At 42.4% G+C, this 19181-nt stretch overlaps 2 protein-coding genes across 8 annotated transcripts in view; one reads left to right on the top strand and one right to left on the bottom strand.

The window, feature by feature from the left end:
* Nucleotides 1-717: 717 nt before the first annotated feature.
* Fcf1 (FCF1 rRNA processing protein) lies at nt 718-13091 on the bottom strand. The gene is made up of 8 exons (NM_028632.2): nt 13056-13091; nt 12739-12806; nt 10960-11031; nt 9782-9930; nt 4554-4626; nt 3419-3506; nt 1691-1785; nt 718-852 (listed from the first exon to the last, which is right to left on the bottom strand). The coding sequence occupies exons 1-8, from the start codon at nt 13056-13058 to the stop codon at nt 804-806; spliced, it is 597 nt and encodes a 198-aa protein (NP_082908.2). The 5' UTR covers nt 13059-13091; the 3' UTR covers nt 718-803.
* A 51-nt stretch (nt 13092-13142) lies between these two features.
* Nucleotides 13143-19181, top strand: part of Arel1 (apoptosis resistant E3 ubiquitin protein ligase 1) — a 52739-nt gene continuing 46700 nt past the window's right edge. For 2 of the 7 annotated variants that reach the window (NR_157097.1, NM_178065.5), the window contains exon 1: nt 13172-13392. The gene's annotated coding sequence lies outside the window, so the exon portion shown is untranslated. Of the gene's footprint in view, nt 13393-17992; nt 18133-19181 lie in introns of all 7 variants that reach the window. The other 5 variants (XM_030246891.1, XR_872717.3, XM_006516191.4 and 2 more) reach the window with 5 other exon arrangements.

Genomic DNA, 19181 nt, shown 5'->3' with positions numbered 1-19181 from the left:
ATAACAAAAAACTACTTTTTTTTTTTTTTTTTTTTTTTGAGATAGGGCCTGGCTATGAAGTCCTAGCTATCCCAGACCGCACTGTATAGACCAGGCTGGCCTATTGAGCCCAGAGATCTGCCTGCATTTGCCTTCCCAGTGCTAAGATTAAAGGTATGTGCTATCATACTAAGTTTCTTTAAAAAATAAAACAACAAAAACCCCTTGTCCTCAACTTGCCCCTGATATTTTACTCTAACACTGTTGTTTTGCTATATTTAAAAGTTTGCTAAGTCAGTCAAATTACGTGAACAAGCACTGGAGCATCTAGCTCATAAGAAGATGCAGATGGACTCTGTGGCTGTTCTCAGCATCCTTACGGCCTGTGACTTCAGCTCCAAGGGGATCCAAGGCCTAGGGTCCTAACAGGTGCCTCCACTAATATGCCATACCCACATGCAGACATACATATACACATTAAAAATATAATTTAAAAAAAAAGATGCTGGGCAGTGATGGCACACGCCTTTAATCCTAGCACTTGGGAGGCAGAGGCAGGGGGATTTCTGAGTTTAAGACCAGCCTGGTCTACAAAGTGAGTTCTATGACATTCAGGGCTACTCAGAGAAACCCTGTCTTGAAAAACCAAAACCAAAATAAAATAAAATAAAATAAAATAAAATAAAATAAAATAAAATAAAAAAAGATGCAGCTATTTTAAGAATTGAGACAACATAGCATTTTTAAAAATCAGAAAATGTGTTTAATTAACTGACAAGAGAGAGATGGTCCAAGAATGGCAGGCAGAATCTGTGGAGTGAGAATTAGAAGCGAGGGGCTCCATAATCATCTGGCATCCGCTCGATGTTGTATCTGACCAGGAAGGAAAGCAGACACCGTTATGAGAGGAGGTATGGTACAAAGCCATTCTGAGCCACTCCACCATTTACTCTTAAGTCGTCTTTAAAGTCAAGGAAACCTTTTCAGAGAGACCCAACAGTGAGTGACCTATACCAAAATCTTGATATTGCTTTCGTTCTTCAGAGCCACAGCATTAGCAAGAGGCAACTAGGACCTGTCATCCAGGAGAACCTGAGTCAGCCTGTGTTTTTATCAATATACTGTGCTCTTCCCAAATGGAAAAGCTGGGCACACAAGCTCTTATAGGGTAGACACCAGACCATCCAGGAAGGATGAAGAGCAGTCTGTTTATTAAGACAAGCCGTTAGTTTCCCAGGCAAGGTGTTAATGAAGAGCATCCTTCCCGGCCCCTCTCCACCTCAACTGGCCTCAAATGCATGGAGTAGCAAGAATGATCCTGAATTTCTGGTCACTGTTTCCTCAGTGTTGGGGATACAGGTGTTCCTCTATGCTCGGTTTTATTCCACGCTGAGAGTCAAGCTCCTCCCCGCCCCCTCAAATCTTTAAAAAGGATATTTCTACTCAAAAGTATGAGATTGCCTTAAAATGATGCTTTGTATAAAGCAATGCTTACATTTCTAATCATCTTAATGTAACAATTTGATTTTTGTTTCAATCCAAATCCTGTCTTTGTCTTCTCCCTATTCTTGCTATTTTATCTCATTTCTTCAACTTATGTAAACATGATAGTGTAATTCCTTTGTAATCCTCTATAACCTTATAACCTGCTCTCACTATAGCTGATGACCAACCACGTGCTTCTAATCACTTTCCAATAGCAACTTCTTACCTGTGGTTAGATAAGTACATGATAGGGACGCCAGGGATCTTCCGGATTCTTCGTTTGAGGTCACGGTCAACTGTGGCCACAATGTAACACTTGTGCTGAAAGAGAAGCCCACTGATGCTTACAACCGACTCAGACAGTATACGTACACACAACCACTGAACGGTCATTATATGCACACACAACCACTGAATGGTCTCTCATTTTCACAGTAAGTTTCAGAGATCTACAAGATATTTATAGAATAAAACATATAAGCTACCTGGCCTCAGTGTGGTTTTATGAAAGAAAGTCAGAAGTATTTATAAGCTTTAAACTATTTTCTGTCCCACATGGGAGGCACTGCTACAGTTAAGGCAGGCAATTCCTTAGTTTTGGGAAAATGCCTAGATTGGAGGGCACAGATCTTCCTTCCTCTGCTCTGGGGCTTACGTGTACCCTGAAGTTCTTTAGTGACATAAGTAGGCAGCCCCTCACCAGGAAAAGGATCGCTATGATTCAAAACCTGAGTTTAGTTTAACCTTAACTATTAGCTGGAAGCTATTTTGCTATAGTTCACTTCATGTACAAATCTCCATTGAGTTTTATAGAACACTCACTACTGTGGCGGCAGCTATGATGTGGCCCCATAGATGAATCAAGTTGCTAAAGGGCAGAGAGCTCATTCAATGATGCCATCCTTAGCGAGGGCCATGCTCTTCCTCTCTCCATTCTTTTTTCTTTTTTGTAAGGGTCAGGCTCTTTTCTCTCCCTCCCTTCTTCTTTTCTCCCCTCTCCACCTCTCTCTCCAGTACTGTGGCTGAGAATTAAAGCCAAGGCCTGGTGCACACTAGGCAGCACTCTACCACTGGGCTACAACTCCAACTTGAGGACGGTTCTTATGCAAGAATCTTATGTTGTTTTGTGAGCAGTTCAGAGTGGAAGAATTAAAAAAGGAATCAACCCAGGGCACATATGTGATAGCACCCTGGGAGAGAGTAAGACCAAACGAAGAAAACATTTCTGAGTTAGGATGGAGGAAGACCATTCCTGCATGTGGTGGAAATGGAACCTTATTTAAGATCCACTGGGGAGGAGGGGATAGGATGTGACATATTATTACAGCTACACGAATACATTTAAACACGTTACAGGGGATTTGTGGAATAAAGACCTAGTCACTATCCCAAATCATATACTAAGTTACCGCAGATGTTGGGATTGTTTTTGTTTTGTTCAAGACAGGATCTCACTGTGTAGCCCTGGCTTGCCTGAAACTCACTATGTAGTGGAGGCTGGCTTTGAACTCAGAAAGATTGGTTTACTTTTGCCTATCAATGGGCAAGGAACTGAGCTCTGAATTCACACTTCTATCCCAAACACATGCTCTTCCTACTATTGTTAGAGCACAATCTTTTAAATCTATTTTTTCAAGTAAATGGTGTCTATGCTACTTATGAACAACTGTTTTATATACTATATAATATGTATATACTGTATCACTAGATAAAAACATATATGCAATTATATCTCTAGTGTTTGTGGACGCTCAGTGTATGTGTGCACCAAGTGGGTGCAGTGTCTGCAGAGGTCAAAAGAGGCATGAGAAGTGGAATTACAGGAGCAGGAGGTTGTGAATCACCTATGTGAGTGTTGGCATCTGAATCTGGGTCCTCAGCAAGAACAGCTAGTGCTCTTAGCCACTGAAACCCCACCTCTGCAGAGTAAACATTTCAAAAGAGATGAGGATACCTGAGTTACTCTCTGTACCAAGCAGTCGTCAGCGTAGGTTCCTTTGTGTGTGCACGGCAATCGGTCAAACCGTGGATCCTTAGCGATTCTGCAGGACTCATGATAAAAGTGGATTAAAGAAAGCATTCAAGCAATCTGAAACTGTTCTCTGTCCAACCAGCAAAGCGAAGGTAAGTGGTGAGGTGATCTATGGGATTATGAGGCATGTTCTTGCCCTGGAAGACCATTTTTCATACTTTCATTTTCATAAGGAAGGGCATCAAACTCATGGGCGGATAGCACTGGGGCTCATTTACTAAGCACCACACTCTCAATTTTTTGTAATTCCCATTTTACAAAAGGGGAAGGAGGTTCAGATATTAAGTTGCTCAAACCTACAGTTAACAATAGCCGGCAATTAAGCCGGGCGGTGGTGGCGCACGCCTTTAATCCCAGCACTTGGGAGGCAGTGGCAGGCGGATTTCTGAGTTCGAAGCCAGCCTGGTCTACAGAGTGAGTTCCAGGACAGCCAGGGCTACACAGAGCAACCCTGTCTCAAAAAAACCAAAAAAAAAAAAAAAAAAAAAAAAAAAAAAAAAAGGAAAAGAGAGAAAAGCCAGCAATGAAAATCAAATCCATCTTAACATTTTTAGGAAATTGTCTTACATAAGTACATTGCAAGACAGGCATAAGGGCGGTCACTATGGCATAGCCAATCAGCAATACAAAAGCTAAATACATTTTTCTGTGTCTGTCTGATTATGAAAAGAGACTGGATGTATGACCATAAGAGGACCTTGCTAAGCCCCACTAATGCAGGTCAGTGAATGAGTGTGGGTGTTAAGGTACTGAGAAGTTGGAGACAGGTCTTCCTGACATTCTCTAGTTCCCTGCTCCTTTCAGCTGTCATTCTGGTGGGAGAGCAAACAGTGAATGTGGAGTAAAGGCGGTTGTGAATTGCCCAATATGGCTAGGAGGAGCTGAGCTCAGGTCCTCTGGGAAAGCAGTAAATGTTCTTAGCTGCTTGGCCAACTCTCCAGTCTTTTATTTATTTATTTTAAATTTAAACTAACTTGCCAGGAAATCTTTCATTAGCAAAGAGATGAGGTATTCTACAAATATCTGCAGTCTGCAATCTAGACTAAGTCCTTCTTACCTTAGTGCCACACGAAACTTCTGTCCCAATTTCTCAATTTCAGCCATTACACAATCAGTTATACAAGGGATACCTGCAAGGAACAAACAAAACACAGCCCAGAAATTAGGAACAGAGATTGTAAAGATATCTCTGAATTATATTTAGTTTAGTCTGTAAGACTCCTGTAGACTTCTGCAATGTCAGCAGATTAAGTCCACTGAAATCACCAGTAAGAACTAAAAGAAATGGGGCTGGAGGGATGACTCAGTAGTTAAAAGCACTGGCTGCTCTTCCAGAGGACCTGGGTTCAATTCTCTGTACTCACATGGCAGCTTAGAACTCTGTAACTCTAGTTCCAGGGCATCTGACTCCCTCACACAGACATGGAGGTAGGAAAGCCACCGATGCAGGTAAAAATAATAATTAAAAAAAACAAACAAGCCGGGTGGTGGCGGCCCACACCTTTAAACCCAGCACTTGGGAGGCAGAGGCAGGGGGATTTCTGAGTTCGAGGCCAGCCTGGTCTACAAAGTGAGTTCCAGGACAGCCAGGGCTATACAGAGAAACCCTGTCAAAAAACCAAAAAACAAACAAACAAACAAACAAAAAAAACCCCCAAAAACCCAAAACCCAAAAAACAAAAAACCTAAGAGAATTGGGTAGAGTGGCAAAGGCTTGTAAGCCTAGCTACTCCAGATGCTGATACAGGAGGACTGAAAGTCTAAGACCAGCATGGGCCAGAAATAGCTCAAGGCCATCTTGGGCAATTTGGTGTGACCCTGTCTCAAAACAAAAAGTAAACATGGGCTGGGGACATAGCTCAGCAGTACAGTGCTTGCTTAGTATTCAGGAGGTCCTAGGTTCAATCCTCAGCATGTGGGGTTGATGGAAGGTGGGAGTGATGCATAACTGTAATCTGAGCATTTAGGAGGTAAGGCTGAAGGTTCAGTACTTCAAGGTCATCCTTAGCTACACAATAAATTCTAGAGCAGTATGGACTACATCAGATCCTGTCTCAAAACAGTGACAACAGCCTCCCCAAAAGACAAATAAAATTATATGGTTAAACTACTGAATACTATGAAACGCACAAAGACGAGGCCACTCTATATAGATAAGGCAAAGTGCTCAAGGTAGATTATTAAATGCAAAAACCAAGAACAGGCACCTAAAATATGATCTCTAGAGACGTGACCAGAAACAAAACAGTGCTTTGAGCAGCTCTTGAAACATCAAGGTGAATGACTAAAGGAACTGGGGTTTCTTCTTGGAGCCAATGTCCTATTCTGATACAGGCCTCACGCTTTCACTGTCAGATGGCTATGAAGTTAGCCTTCTTCAAGCACACATTACCTTCTGGTTCCACAACTACCTAAATTCACTGACCTAGTATCTCCACTCTATTCTCAGATTTATTTTCAGTTTTTCTCTGCTTGTCTTTCAAAAGCATCGGTGTACATTTAAATTATGTGCACGTATTTATTGGGGGAGTTGGGACCCTGCGCTATATACGCGCATGAGTGAAGGTTAGAAGCGACTTGTAGGAGTCTGTTCTCTCCTCCAAAACCTGGGCTCCTGGGCTCCGACTCAGGAGGCTTGCTGCAAAGTGCCTTTACCAGATGAATCATCTCCTTAGCCCAGTGTACTTTTTAAAAATTTCCTCTTAAAAATATTTATTTAGTGTGGATGAATGTTTTGCTTGCATATATGTGCAATCATGTGCATGCCTGGTGCTTGTGGCGGTCAGACAAGGACATCAGATCCTCTGCAACTGGAATTACAGACAGTTGTGAGTCACCATGTGAGTGCTGGGAACTGAAGCCAGGTCCTTTGCAAGACTAACAAGTGTTCTTTAACTGCTGAGCCACCTCTCCATCACCATAACCTGCCACACCTCCCCGCCCCCAGCACTTTTATTTTTCAAAGAACCATTTTTGCTGAACAGCCCATCTCAATATTAAGACTTGAAAAATGTGTATCAACCATATTGAAAACAGGTGTGCAGTCACCTGGGTTTGTCTGTTTATTTTTAAATTTCATTTACAAAGCACGGACAGAGAGGATTTAGTATGACTCTTAGGAGGCCTAGTTCCTTTTTGGTGTGTGGTGGGCAGTGCTGGAGAACAGCCGGGGATCATGTGCACACCATTCAAGTGTTATGCACTGAGCTGTCTGTCCCACTTCCCATTCCTGTCTTACCTTTTAGCCCTAGGCTTCTCTGGCTTTGTACTTCAGGTGTGTGTGGTGCTGGGTATTAGGTTTGGGGCATCATATATGCGAGGCAAACACTCTACCACTGAGCTATATTCCTGGTTTGGATTTATAAAATGTAATTTAGGATTAGCTTTAGCTTAAAGTCACCAGTCCTATCAACCACTAGTAGGAGTCAGGAGTCTGCCTGTCCTTGAAGCCAGACATTGATTCTCTGCTCTAGGAAGTAAGGTCTCAGTGTCTTCTTCCCATAGAGGGAAGTGTTGTGCACACTGAAAACTCTCTAGAGCGTCGTGACTTACTGTCTCGCGTTGCCTCCTGGATAACTTACTACAGGCCCACGTTAGCACTCGCAGCTCCACCTCCTCTACAGTATGGAGACGGTGTCTTCCCTTAAACCTCATAATCCAAACTCTTCAATCTCTCTTTTTTTCCCTGTAGCTTCCTCACTTCTCTTCACATTCACAGAACTCAGGAGTTAGGATCTTGCTCTCTATTAAACTCTGTATTAAGGGAATATTTAGCAACTTTGATATTGTTATCCCTGTCCAGACCACTAAAACTTATCCTTACCAACAACAATGCTATTTTGCTTAATTAATCATTCACATGTTCACTGAAGTGATATTTTTAATCTTCAAGATTTTTCTTTGACCTTGAACCCCCTTTCCTGTTTCCTGAGTGCTGGAAGTACAGGTGTATGACATCACTCCTGGCTTCCTTCTCAGCCTAACACACCTTCCCAAGCAAAAGCATGTATAGGTCTTCAGCTGACGTGTGTATCTTCTGACCTACAGGGAAACACATTGGATACTCCTTCCCCCTGAACATCGATAGGCCACTGGAGGCTAAGAGTTTTGCTGTGTGTCAGGAAGCAGGGAGGCCTAAGGAAAGGGAGAAAGATGGGTAGACAGTGGGCCATTGGAATACTGGAGTAGTAAGAAGTTGTACATAGAAGCCGGGCATGGTGGCTCACGCCTTTAATCCCAGCACTTGGGAGGCAGAGGCAGGCGGATTTCTGAGTTCGAGGCCAGCCTGGTCTACAAAGTGAGTGCTAGGACAGCCAGGGCTACACAGAGGAACCCTGTCTCGGAAAAAAAAAAAAAAAAAAAAAAAAAAGTAAAAAAAGAAGTTGTACATAGGGCTGGAGAGATGGCTGAGCTTAAAATAGCCTTCCAGAGGTTCTGAGTTCAATTCCCAGCAACCTCATGGTGGCTCATAACCATGTATGATGAAATCTGGTGCCATCTTCTGGTGTGCAGGCATACATACATGCAGAAACTGTATACTAAATAAATCTTAAAATAATAATAAGTTACACATAGGGCCTGGAGAGGTGGCTCAGAGGTTAAAAGCACCAACTGTTCTTTCAGAGGATTCTGGCTTGATTCCCAGCACCCATACGGAAGCTCAAAACTAAAACAAAATTTTAAAAAAGCTACACATCATTTGATATGTTTGCTATTTTATATTGGCTTAGTTTGTAATGACCCAAAACAATTATAATAGTAAACATAAAAAAACAAAAACAACAACAACAAAAAAACACTGATCCTACAACAGGTAGGAAGATCACTGTGAGTTCAAAACCAGCCTTGGTCTATATTGTGAGTTCCAGGACATCCAAGTTTACAGAGTAAAACCCTGTCTCAAAAAAACAAGAACAGCCAGGTAGTGGTGGAGCACGCCTTTAATCCCAGCACTTGGGAGGCAGAGGCAGGTCTATTTCTTTGAGTTTGAGGCCATTCTCTACAGAGAATTCTAAGACAGCCAGAGCTACATAGTGAGACCCTGTTTCAAACCCTCACCCCTGGGGGGGAAAATTGTTACATCCTGTAAATCCTGTGAGAATTATGAAACTATGATGAAGACATAAATGGGCACATGCTACCGAAAAGCGTAGGGTGGTTAAGCGTGCTCGTGGCTCTTGCAGAGGACCCAGCACCACACTGTGGCTCACAACCATCTGTAATTCCAGTTGCAGGGGGATCCAACACCCCAGACACATGGAAAACACACACACTCAGGTAACACACATACACATAAAATAATAAAGTCTACAAAAAAAACCCAACAACAACAACAAAAAAAACAAAACCCAAAAGGCAACAGACCTACTCACAGCAGCTACCACAGCTTTCTATCTGCAGAAAAGAATGCAGCATATCTGTGATGCTTAGTAAGACAAACCACAACAATGTATGCCGATGTGTCTTTTTGAAAAAAGAAATGCAAAATTTCCCTTTAATTATAGTAATTTATTCCACTCTGAATGTCATTTGTCTGTTTAACAGAGCAACAACTTATGAATAGGAACCTATCATAAAATGAAGCAATTTTTTTTTTTTTTTTTTTTTTTGGTCAGTGTTTTGCAGTGGTAGGGACTAATCCCAGAGCTCCTCACACACTAGGAAGTGCTCCACTATTGAACCACTGAGGTACTTCCCTTACCCAAAAAACATAACACGCCTCACTATCAGGAAGCTATTCTCTTGGATACGGCTTAGCTTTCTTTCTCCCACTCAGGATTACGACAGAAGGGGATGCCCAAATAAACATGGGAACACTACACACTGGGGCATAAGCTACCTCAGGTCCTATGCAATACAAATGAACTCTAACTGGATAAACGTGCGTGAGAACTGCCTAGTGTTTGACTTCTAGCTGTGTTCCCGTAAGTGGAAATAGGCTTTACTTAGCTTTCCTAGGGTAGACTGGAATTGAGGATATATCCTGCTTAATAGAAATGTACATACCAAAAACAGATTTTCATTTGTTCAGAATTTTAAAACCCAGGCTCAAAATTGACGTCTCTAATGAGAGTGAAAGCACTGCTTTCCAATTGTGAGAATTTAATTACTCCTAGTCAAGCATGCATTAGATCTCGACGGAGTGAACGCTGCCATTGCTAGGTACACTGGAAACTAAGTGGCCCTTGGATAACTTACTGGGTCTTCACTCACCCTCTTTATGGATTTGCACGAGTATGATTGTTTTGTACAGATGTCACAGAAATACAAAAGCATGATACTCACACTTGGCATACAGACAGTCCATCATTGACTGCACTAAGTCCAGTTTGGCCTTAATGGAAAAGTTGATGAAGTTGGTATCGACAAGGATGTGGTAAGGTGGACCCAGCTGTGTATTATACTGGAAGAACAAGCAGGAAGGATGCTGGGGGCTGAAAGGAGAAAGAAAATAAGACCAAAGGCTGAAGTCTACATTGATAATTTTGATGTTAACAAAATGAAAACTGAAGTATCTGAGAAAGTTCACTATAGATAAACATCTTTTTCCCCTTTTTCACTGTAGGCAGGAAAGGGGCTGAGTAAATGGCTCAGCAGTTACAAGCACGCACTACTGCTCTTAGTTCCTCCACCGACCTTGAGTGTTCATTACTGCCTGTAACTCCAGCCCCAGGGGTGCTCCACCCTCAGCCTCCAGAAACCCAAACTCAAGTGCACATGCCCACAGAGACACATCGTGGCCACACATACACATAATTAAAGAAACTTTAAAAAGGAAAGTTGACAGCATGCTATTTTCAGGCTCACTAGAAAGCTCTGATATAACTTTAAAAACACAACTATTCCAAACGTAGCTCTTCCTCGATCTGGAGACTAGTCTTCGGGCACAGAAAGAATCTAGTTATCAGGATTAAAATCAATGCTATAGCACGTTGCCATTCTCAGAACCCTAAAATGGATGGAATGTAAACAGACTGTCTAGCATTAGGACCATAGCAGAGCCCACTACTCATCTAAAACCTCATGATGTTCCTGAGCCAGGAACTGCGGTGACAATACAGCCTCTGCGAATCCAGAGCAGGAAGATAAAATTATGCAAAATGTGCTCAGATTTTTCATGACGTTAAAGGTACTTATTTTAAAGGAATGACCTTCATCCAGAATATATAACCTCACCGATTTGTGGCAATATAGTCTCTCTTTTATGACATTTTAATGTGGCAAACAACAGAAATTATTTGTTTTAAAAGATTTTTTGAAGAGAAAAAAAGTTTAGTCCTAGTGCCTTCAGGGAAAATTTATTGCTCAATGGGATTCAAAACCTCAAAGCATGGAGATGAGAATGTGCCCCCCGATAGCACTTTCACTCGACAAGCAATGAAGTCAGGGAAGCCTGGAATCTTACAGGGCCACTGCTTTCTAGTGTCTGAGTGGAAAGGCAAGCTGACGCTTTTAGTACTCACACTTCTCTTTCCTTCAGCGCGCTCGGATCTTTCTTCTCTTTCTTCTTAGGCTTCAACCTATCCTTTTCTTTACTGCAAAAAAAGCAAATCCAGAGAAGGGAAACATGATGCAGTTGAAATTTCATTTGGAAGTTTCAGTTTGTTGGGGCTGGCCTAGCACGCGTGAAGCCCTGGGCTCAATCTCTATCACCTCAAGTTCCATTCTCTTTCTGCTACCAAAGAAATCCAGTTGTGGACTTTGTGATGTTAGCATCAACATATACTATGAGAACAAGTAAATAGAGCAGGAAGTAGCCAGAAAATATAAAAATTAATCAGTAAGGCTAATAAACTCAAGATGTTGTTAATGAATAAATTCTAATTATTAACTTTTTTCTTGGTATAAATGGGGGTTGATTTTACTCAAAGTACATTATATACCCACTTGAAAAATAACATAATGATATCTATTGTTATGTATAATATATGCTAAAAAAAAACAAAAACAAACCACGTGTAAGAGGCCGTGAAGAGGTTGTTATTAACCTGCTGAAGACTTCTGAATATCCCAAGGTAGGCATGGTGGCCCTCCTAGCTCCAGGGAGAGAGAGGCAGACAGAGCCCTAAAAATTCGAGGTCTGGTTTACATAGCAAGTTTCAGGGTAGCCAAGGCTACTTAGTGAGACCCTGTCTCAAACAACAACAACAACAACAACAACAACAACAACAACAAACCAAACCAAATCAAACCAAAAAGGACTCAAACCACAAGTTTAGGAGGAAAGTTTCTCCACGTTATTTATAAAGGCCTGAAACATAACACACGTATAAAATAAAGACTCAACACAAGGAAGTGATCAGTGGGACATTGTTAGATAAAATAAAAACCCACATCAGAAGCTGAGAATAATAATTCTGAAGGTTCTAATGACCACTCTCTTGTTCCGAAAATCTTAAACACGAAGAAGCCCAGTCTTCATTAAATTAACTGTTTACCCAGTCCTTACCGATACAGAGAAACTGGTTGAGTGTTCTTTATTTATTTTTATTTTTTTTTTTTAAAAGATTTATTTATTTATTATATGTAAGTACACTGTAGCTGTCTTCAGACACACCAGAAGAGGGAGTCAGATCTCGTTACGGATGGTTGTGAGCCACCATGTGGTTGCTGGGATTTGAACTCTGGACCTTCGGAAGAGCAGTCAGGTGCTCTTACCCACTGAGCCATCTCACCAGCCCCTTGAGTGTTCTTTATAATGGGAATATCATACTAGCATGTTCGAAGGTTCTGAATTCTTTTTTTGTTTGTTTGTTTGTTTTTTTTTCGAAACAGGGTTTCTCTGTATAGTCCTGGCTGTCCTGGAACTCACTCTGTAGACCAGGCTTCGAACTCAAAAATCCGCCTGCCTCTGCCTCCCGAGTGCTGGGATTAAAGGCGTGTGCCACCACCGCCCGGCAAGGTTCTGAATTCTTACAACTTATAAAATGGGACTATCTTGGACTTTTCCCATCGTCCTTTTTAAACTTGGGTGGCAGGACCTGAAGACAGCCATGGTATGACCTCCTCACCGGCTTTCCCACAACGATACCATGCCCTGCCCCACCGAATGTGTGACTATAATTCCATGCAACACAGACCTAAGACATTATAAGCAAAACAAAAAAACATCAAATGTTTCTACTTAGCCCATCGTGACTTCTGCAGTTTAAGAAACCAGTACATCAGATGTTTCTACTTAGCCCATCGTGACTTCTGTAGTTCTGATCAGTTTAAGAAACCAGTTGGTTCTGACCACTCACAGTCGCTCGTCTCTCAGACTGAGCATTCGCTTCATAGTCGCATATTTCCTTGTTTTCTTTTGCTTCCCCTTGAAACAGAAGTTTTCGAGTTAAAAAGAGCTGAAAACATCTTTTAAAGTTCTCTTCTATTTTTCTTGCCCCTCCCCAAACAGCACTCAGTCCCCCTCCCTACTCCCTTCGAACTAAGGCCAGAATGGAATTAAACAAACAAACAAACAAACAAACAAACAAGGAAGCACCGAGTCTATATCTGGCCAAAGGCTGAGCTCCCGTTTGCTCCCCAAAACTCTCTGACAAAGTTCTCCCACTCCGCTCACCATGTTCACGCCGCACTCCTGTTTCTTCCGGAATCGCTCGCAGCGCGACACTTTACGTCATCCTCACGCTCTTTCCGGCAAAGGCCAACCCGGAGGCGGAAGCTACTTTGGGAAACGTAAAAGCTCCGAGCCGGCTCCTAACGCTGGCGGAGATCGACACTGGAGATTTTTTTGGGGGGCGGGTGGAGGGTAGGATTTGTGCTGGATGAGGCCGCTGCTTCCTCGGACCCCAGAACTAGGACTTGGCCACGTTGCAGCCCCCGTTCGGGTAACGTTTTTCTTCACGCCGCAGCCGGAGGCAGAGCCCAGCCGACCGTAGGCACCAGAATTGCTGAAGGCGAGCGAGAGAAGAGGGGACGAGGGCAGAGGGGTCGGGAATCCTGGGCGTCCCATAGTTTGACAGTACATTCTGGTTTTCCTCTGGCACATCATTTCAGCCTTGGCTCTGTAGTTCAGCCTTGAGGCTCTGGTTATTGATTGGTTTTCCTCGCCGGCTTGGAACTTGTGAGGCTGGGCGTAAGATTCTTCGGAAAGAGAGGAATGTAATAGCGATGGAGGACATCCCCCCCCAATGTTCTCCCTCCGTCTCTGTCTGTCTGCATCTCTCTCTCTCTCTCTCTCTCTCTTCCCGTGTGTGTGTACGAGCACGAGCGTGCAGGTGCATCAGAGCAGAAATTCAGAGCAGAAGCCAGAGGAAGCTGCTTGTCTTTATCTTCCACTTTTTAGAAAACAGTCTGTCTTACCCAACCTGGAAACACCTCCACCTCCGGTTTTTGCTAGATTGACTGACCAAAAAGCCCCAGAGATACTCCCATCCCTGCCCTCCGGTGCTGGAGTGGACAAGCCCACTACTCCCCGGCTTGTTTTCTAACCAGATCCTGGGCAAACCAAACTCAGGGCTTCTTGCTTGGTCAGCAGGTATTTTACTCATTGAGCCAATTATCCCAGTCGCAGTGGCCTTTTTTAGACGATCACAAGAAAAACAGGTGCAGAAGCTTATATGTGCAACTACTTAGCAAGCCTGGAATGTGATGGGGAACAGTGCTCTTCGTTGTGAAGCCTGGTGTGCAGTCCTTAATGGGAGAGGGAGAATATGTGGGAATGAGAAAGCGAAACTGGGCAGTGTTTGGTTTTGTTTTCCGTTTGCTTGTTTGTCTTTGCTTTTAGGATGTATTCTAGTTGTTCTTAGCCATCCGGAGAGAGGTTTCTTTTACCCCTTGAGAGTCTGTGGAAGGCCAGGGACAGCTTTCCTGGAAGTGGATGTGCAGTTTATGAGACTTGTAGGCTATGTGAACTTCATCTTAGTTGACTCTTTTGATACCTTTGTTTTACCGATGTTGAAGCTGTGCCCTAGACGCTCAGAGGTCAGTTTGGTTCGCTTGTGATTTTCTTACTGCATGACACTGACCTAGTGTTACTGGGTTCAGAGGTGTTCGAGGTGTAACAGTGCGAGGCAGTGCATTGGTTATGGGACTCGGGCGTTTGACTGGCTGCAGTTCACTCCCTCTCTTGAGTTGCTTTATTTGCATTGCTTTGGGCCATCAGTTGGTGCCTCTGTTTCTTTGTGTATAAAGCTAAGCTCATCATCACAGCACCTATATTACCCAGACACCACTAGGACCGACCTGTGTTTTCATAGTCATAAGCATCGTCCCTAGAGATGCTTGCCATTAAAGTCTTTTCAGTCATTTCCTGTCAAGTTTTTCCAGCCCGAAAGGTTACACCACTTGAGTGTTCATGTGTTTTTTTACTATTTTGAAACTTGACCGTGTTGGCGAACCTCAGAACTCTTACTAAACTTTCAGGTCTCTATAACGGGTCATTTTGTGTCGGTTTGAATGTGAAACTGCTGTCCTTCCTGTTGTTCTCTTTGAGAGACTCATATGTGTGCAGGTCTCTCTGTTGTTCACACATCTGTGGGTTGTGAATTTTTGGTGTTGAAATCATTTTATTATTGACATGTCTTCAGAGACTTTACTTCTGCTTTACCCCCACCGGGAGTTCCTTATCTTTTCACAACAGGTTGTGTCTGCCAGGCTACCATTCATGGGTAGAATTAACAGCACCCATATTTTTAAAAAATGAAACATATACAGAAGTGGATGCTCACCGTCATCTATAGGATGGAACACAGGGCCCCCAATATAGGAGCTAGAGAAAGTACCCAAGAGCTGAAGGGGTCTGCAACCCTATAAGTGGAACAACAATATGAACTAACCAGTACCCCCAGAGCTCGTGTCTCTAGCTGCATATGTAGCAGAAGATGGCCTAGTCAGCCGTCATTGGGAAGAGAGGCCCCTTGGTCTAGCAAACTTTATATGCCCCAGTACAGGGAATGCCAGGGCCAAGAAGTGGGCTTGAGTGGGTAGGGGAGCAGGGCGGGGGGAGGGAATAGGCAACTTTGGGATAGCATTTGAAATGTAAATGAAGAAAATATCTAATAAAAAATGTGGGGAAAAAAAGAAACATGTTAGTGATTAGGCATTTAGCCGTTTTTTGGGGGTGGGAGATTAGAGACAGGGTTTCTCTGTGTAGCCCTGGCTGTCCTGGAACTCACTCTGTAGACCAGGCTGGCCTCGAACTCAGAAATCCGCCTGCCTCTGCCTCCCAAGTGCTGGGATTAAAGGCGTGTGCCACCACTGCCCACCGGTATTTAGCCTTTTTAATAAACATGGTCAATTATTAAAAAAAGAAAAACCATCTGGAGACTGATTAGAAAAGAGAGAGAGAAAGAAACAGAGACAGAGAGAGAAAAAGAGAGACAGAGACAGACAGACTGCATCCTTGTGCACTTGATTGAGAGCACTCAAAGAGAAAATTGCCGAGCTAGGTAATTTGTAACTTGCTTTTAAATTCAGGGACTGAAAGAAAAGCCCTTTCCTCTCAAGCTTGAAATCTGTTTTTTTTTTTTTTTCTTTTATTTTAAATCGATTTGCAGCTTCTGTTCTGAGAACTTTCTGATCCTTGATTGTTAATACTTGATAAGGAGCTGAATCAGTGGAGGAACACTGTGGGGGTTGAGAACATAGCTAGCAGAGTATGAGAACTGTGGGGTTGAGAACATAGCTAGCAGAGTGCTTTGCTGCATTGTAATTTTGTCATAATCTGGGGATCTTAAAGCCTACGATTAAAGCCTCAGCTATTATATGCCATCCTTTGATAGGGATGGAAGGTAGCATGGTTTTGACTGTGTTGAATGGAAGTGGGAAGTAATTACTTTTGACTGCACACTCGTGAGGGAAAGAATTACTTTAGTCCTTCTTAGTGGTTCATTGTGTGTTTTCTGTAGTCCTGAAGAGAAAGAGTCTCTGAGACCCCTGAGTCCACAGTTTGAATACTTAATTGGCCTTGGACTTTGTTCTCCTTATTAATTGGTCTAAATACATTTGAATAGAATTACGACTAGTGGGAGAGCCCCTAGGGAACATCTTATATTTCAAGTTAATGTAGAGATATTATTTCTAGTCTCAAACTACATGTTTACATTTATCTCATGGGCCATATGTTGTTCCCCCAACAAACATTTATTTGGTTAATTACTTTTTAATCTAACCTGGTGATTTTAAATGGAGTAACGGCCAGAGAGATGGCGTGGTGGCTAAGAACACTGGCTGCTGTTTCAGTGATCCAGATTTGGCTCTCAGCACCCACATCTGACAGCTCACAACTGCCCATAAGCCTGACTCCAGGGGGTTTGTCACCTTCTTCTAGCCTTCACAAAAAAACCACATACATACACACACACACATACAGAGAGAGAGAGAGAGAGAGAGAGAGAGAGAGAGAACCCATATACATAAACTAAAAACAAAAGATGCTTAAAATGTGGTAATATAAGATACAGCGTGTTCTCCTGTCTTGATGTTGGATTGGTTACATGACACTTTAGAGGTACATCACATATTCACACAGCATTTATTGAGAGGCTATTCTGTCCCAGACAACATGCTAGTTATTGTTAAAACAAAAACAAAAGCAAACTCAGCCTCTGTTGAAGAATAACTTATAAATAGTTAAATACTATACCAAGTGGTCAACTTGGAAAAATTATTGCTCATGTTCAGCCTTCTGCAAGGGTCCTGGTTAGAGTATGGCTGCTTAACATACCCTACAACAGTTAAGATTTTGTAACATTAGTAAGTACTATAGTATATTATTTTACCTGGTTTTTTTTGTTGTTGTTGTTGTTTTTAAAGAAAAGGTCTAGTGTATCACAGGCTGGCCTTGAACAATTGAGCATAACCTAGAACTTCATTTGTTTGCTTGTTTATACAGCCTTGGCTGTTCTGGAACTCACTCTGTAGACCAGATTGGTCTGGAACTCCCAGAGATCCACCTGCCTCTGCTTCCCAAGTGCTGGGATTAAAGGTGTGTCACCATGCCCAGTAGTTGATCCTACTTAGCATTGCTGGGTAAGGAACTCTACCAACTGAGTTATAGCCAGAGGCCCTCATTTTACCTTTGAAATGGCTCTAGCCATTAATTATCTTAGGTTTAAATTTCAGTTACTATTTTTTTGGTGACATATTTTTGAAGGGTTATTAAATGCTTAGTCTTCATTTTTTATAGTAACATTTCCAGACTTATGAGATGGTTTACATGTTGTCCTGTGTATGTGCATGTGCATGTCTGTGTTCATATATGTGTATGCTTACAGGGTGTGTGTACACATGTGTCTGTGTTCATATATGTGTATGCTTACAGGGTGTGTGTACACATGTGTCTGTGTTCATGTATGTGCAGCTAATGTATTTGTTTAGGTGCACTTTGATATTAGTGTTAAAATGCTAATATTCATTGCATTTTGTGCTCATTGTACTTTCTGGCCAGTGATCAGATAATGGTAATTTAATAATAAGCAACAAACATTTTGTGTAATATGATAATAGTATTAACTAGTAGTCAATAGTTAATATGGTTCTTTCAATTTTCAACAGAGACCTGGTCCATATTATTTTAACCCTCATCTACTTTGGAAGGTTCAAATGCAAGGATAGCTTCAGGTGTAAATGGTCAAGCTATTTGGAAGAAAAAGCAATGGAGACCTTCCAAGTATGAAGCAGTTTTTCACATTTTGGTAAGGAAGGAAATGCAAGTGGGCAAATAGTATGTAGAAAGGAGTAGAAAAATATTTAATAAAGGTTTGAACCTTGCACTGTCCAAGTTGGGGCAGTGATTAGGGAAGCGAAATACAGTGTTCTTCTCTGCTTTTCATCACACTCTTTCAAATGTTCACTTCTTACATAACCACGGTACATCTGTCATGTCTAAGAATTGGTAGATGATTTCTTACTAAACTACAGACTTGGATATCACAAAAATGTCACCTCACCTTCTCTTTTCTGTGCAGAATCCAATCCAGAATTCCACATTGCAGTCAAACTGTAATTTTTTTTTAACCGTGGCCTCATTCTGTGGTTCTTGCTGCTTAGAGCTTGCTCTCCATAGCTTCCGATCTGTCGGGGTTTGGGTGTGTGTGTGAGTGTTGAGCTTCTCCTCACACTAAGTTGGGAGTGAAGACAAATGGCTGTAATTCCTGAATGAGAGAGATGGGGACAGCAGGAGGAGGAGTGTTAAGGTCATCCTCAGCTACATATCGAGCTTGAGGCTAACCTGGGCTACATAAATCTCTGCCTTTCCTCCCCGTAGACTAACCAAACAATCAGAAAAAAAGATTGTTCTCCTTTCAGTTACATACTTTTTTCCTTAAAACTAAGACTGGAGGGGTCTGGAAAGATGGTTCAGTGGTTGCAAGTGCTTGCTATTCTTCCAGAGGATCCAGGTTCTGTTTCCAGCATCCACAGGACAGCTCACAGCTGCCAGTTCCAGAAGATTCAGTGGCTGCTGCTGGCCTTCAAGGGCACCATGCTTACAGGTGGGGCATACAGATACATGCAGGCAAACCACTCACACACATAAAAAAGAGAGTGGAGGGCCAGCAACACAGCGCATCAGGTTGAAAGTGCTTGCCACACGAGCCTGACAACTTGGATTTGATCCCTGGAACCCACAGTGGAGAGGGAGCACCAGCTCCTGGAAACGGTCCTGTGACCGCTATATAAGCCATGGCCCATGCGTACCTATGTACACACGCTGAGAATAATAATAAATAAGTAGCATTTAAAG

Source organism: Mus musculus, chromosome 12 (genome assembly GCF_000001635.26).
Source record: "Mus musculus strain C57BL/6J chromosome 12, GRCm38.p6 C57BL/6J".
In the NCBI taxonomy this organism is placed as follows: domain Eukaryota; kingdom Metazoa; phylum Chordata; class Mammalia; order Rodentia; family Muridae; genus Mus; species Mus musculus.
The sequence above is the reverse complement of the archived record's forward strand: the minus strand, read 5'-3'. Positions and strand labels throughout refer to the sequence as shown.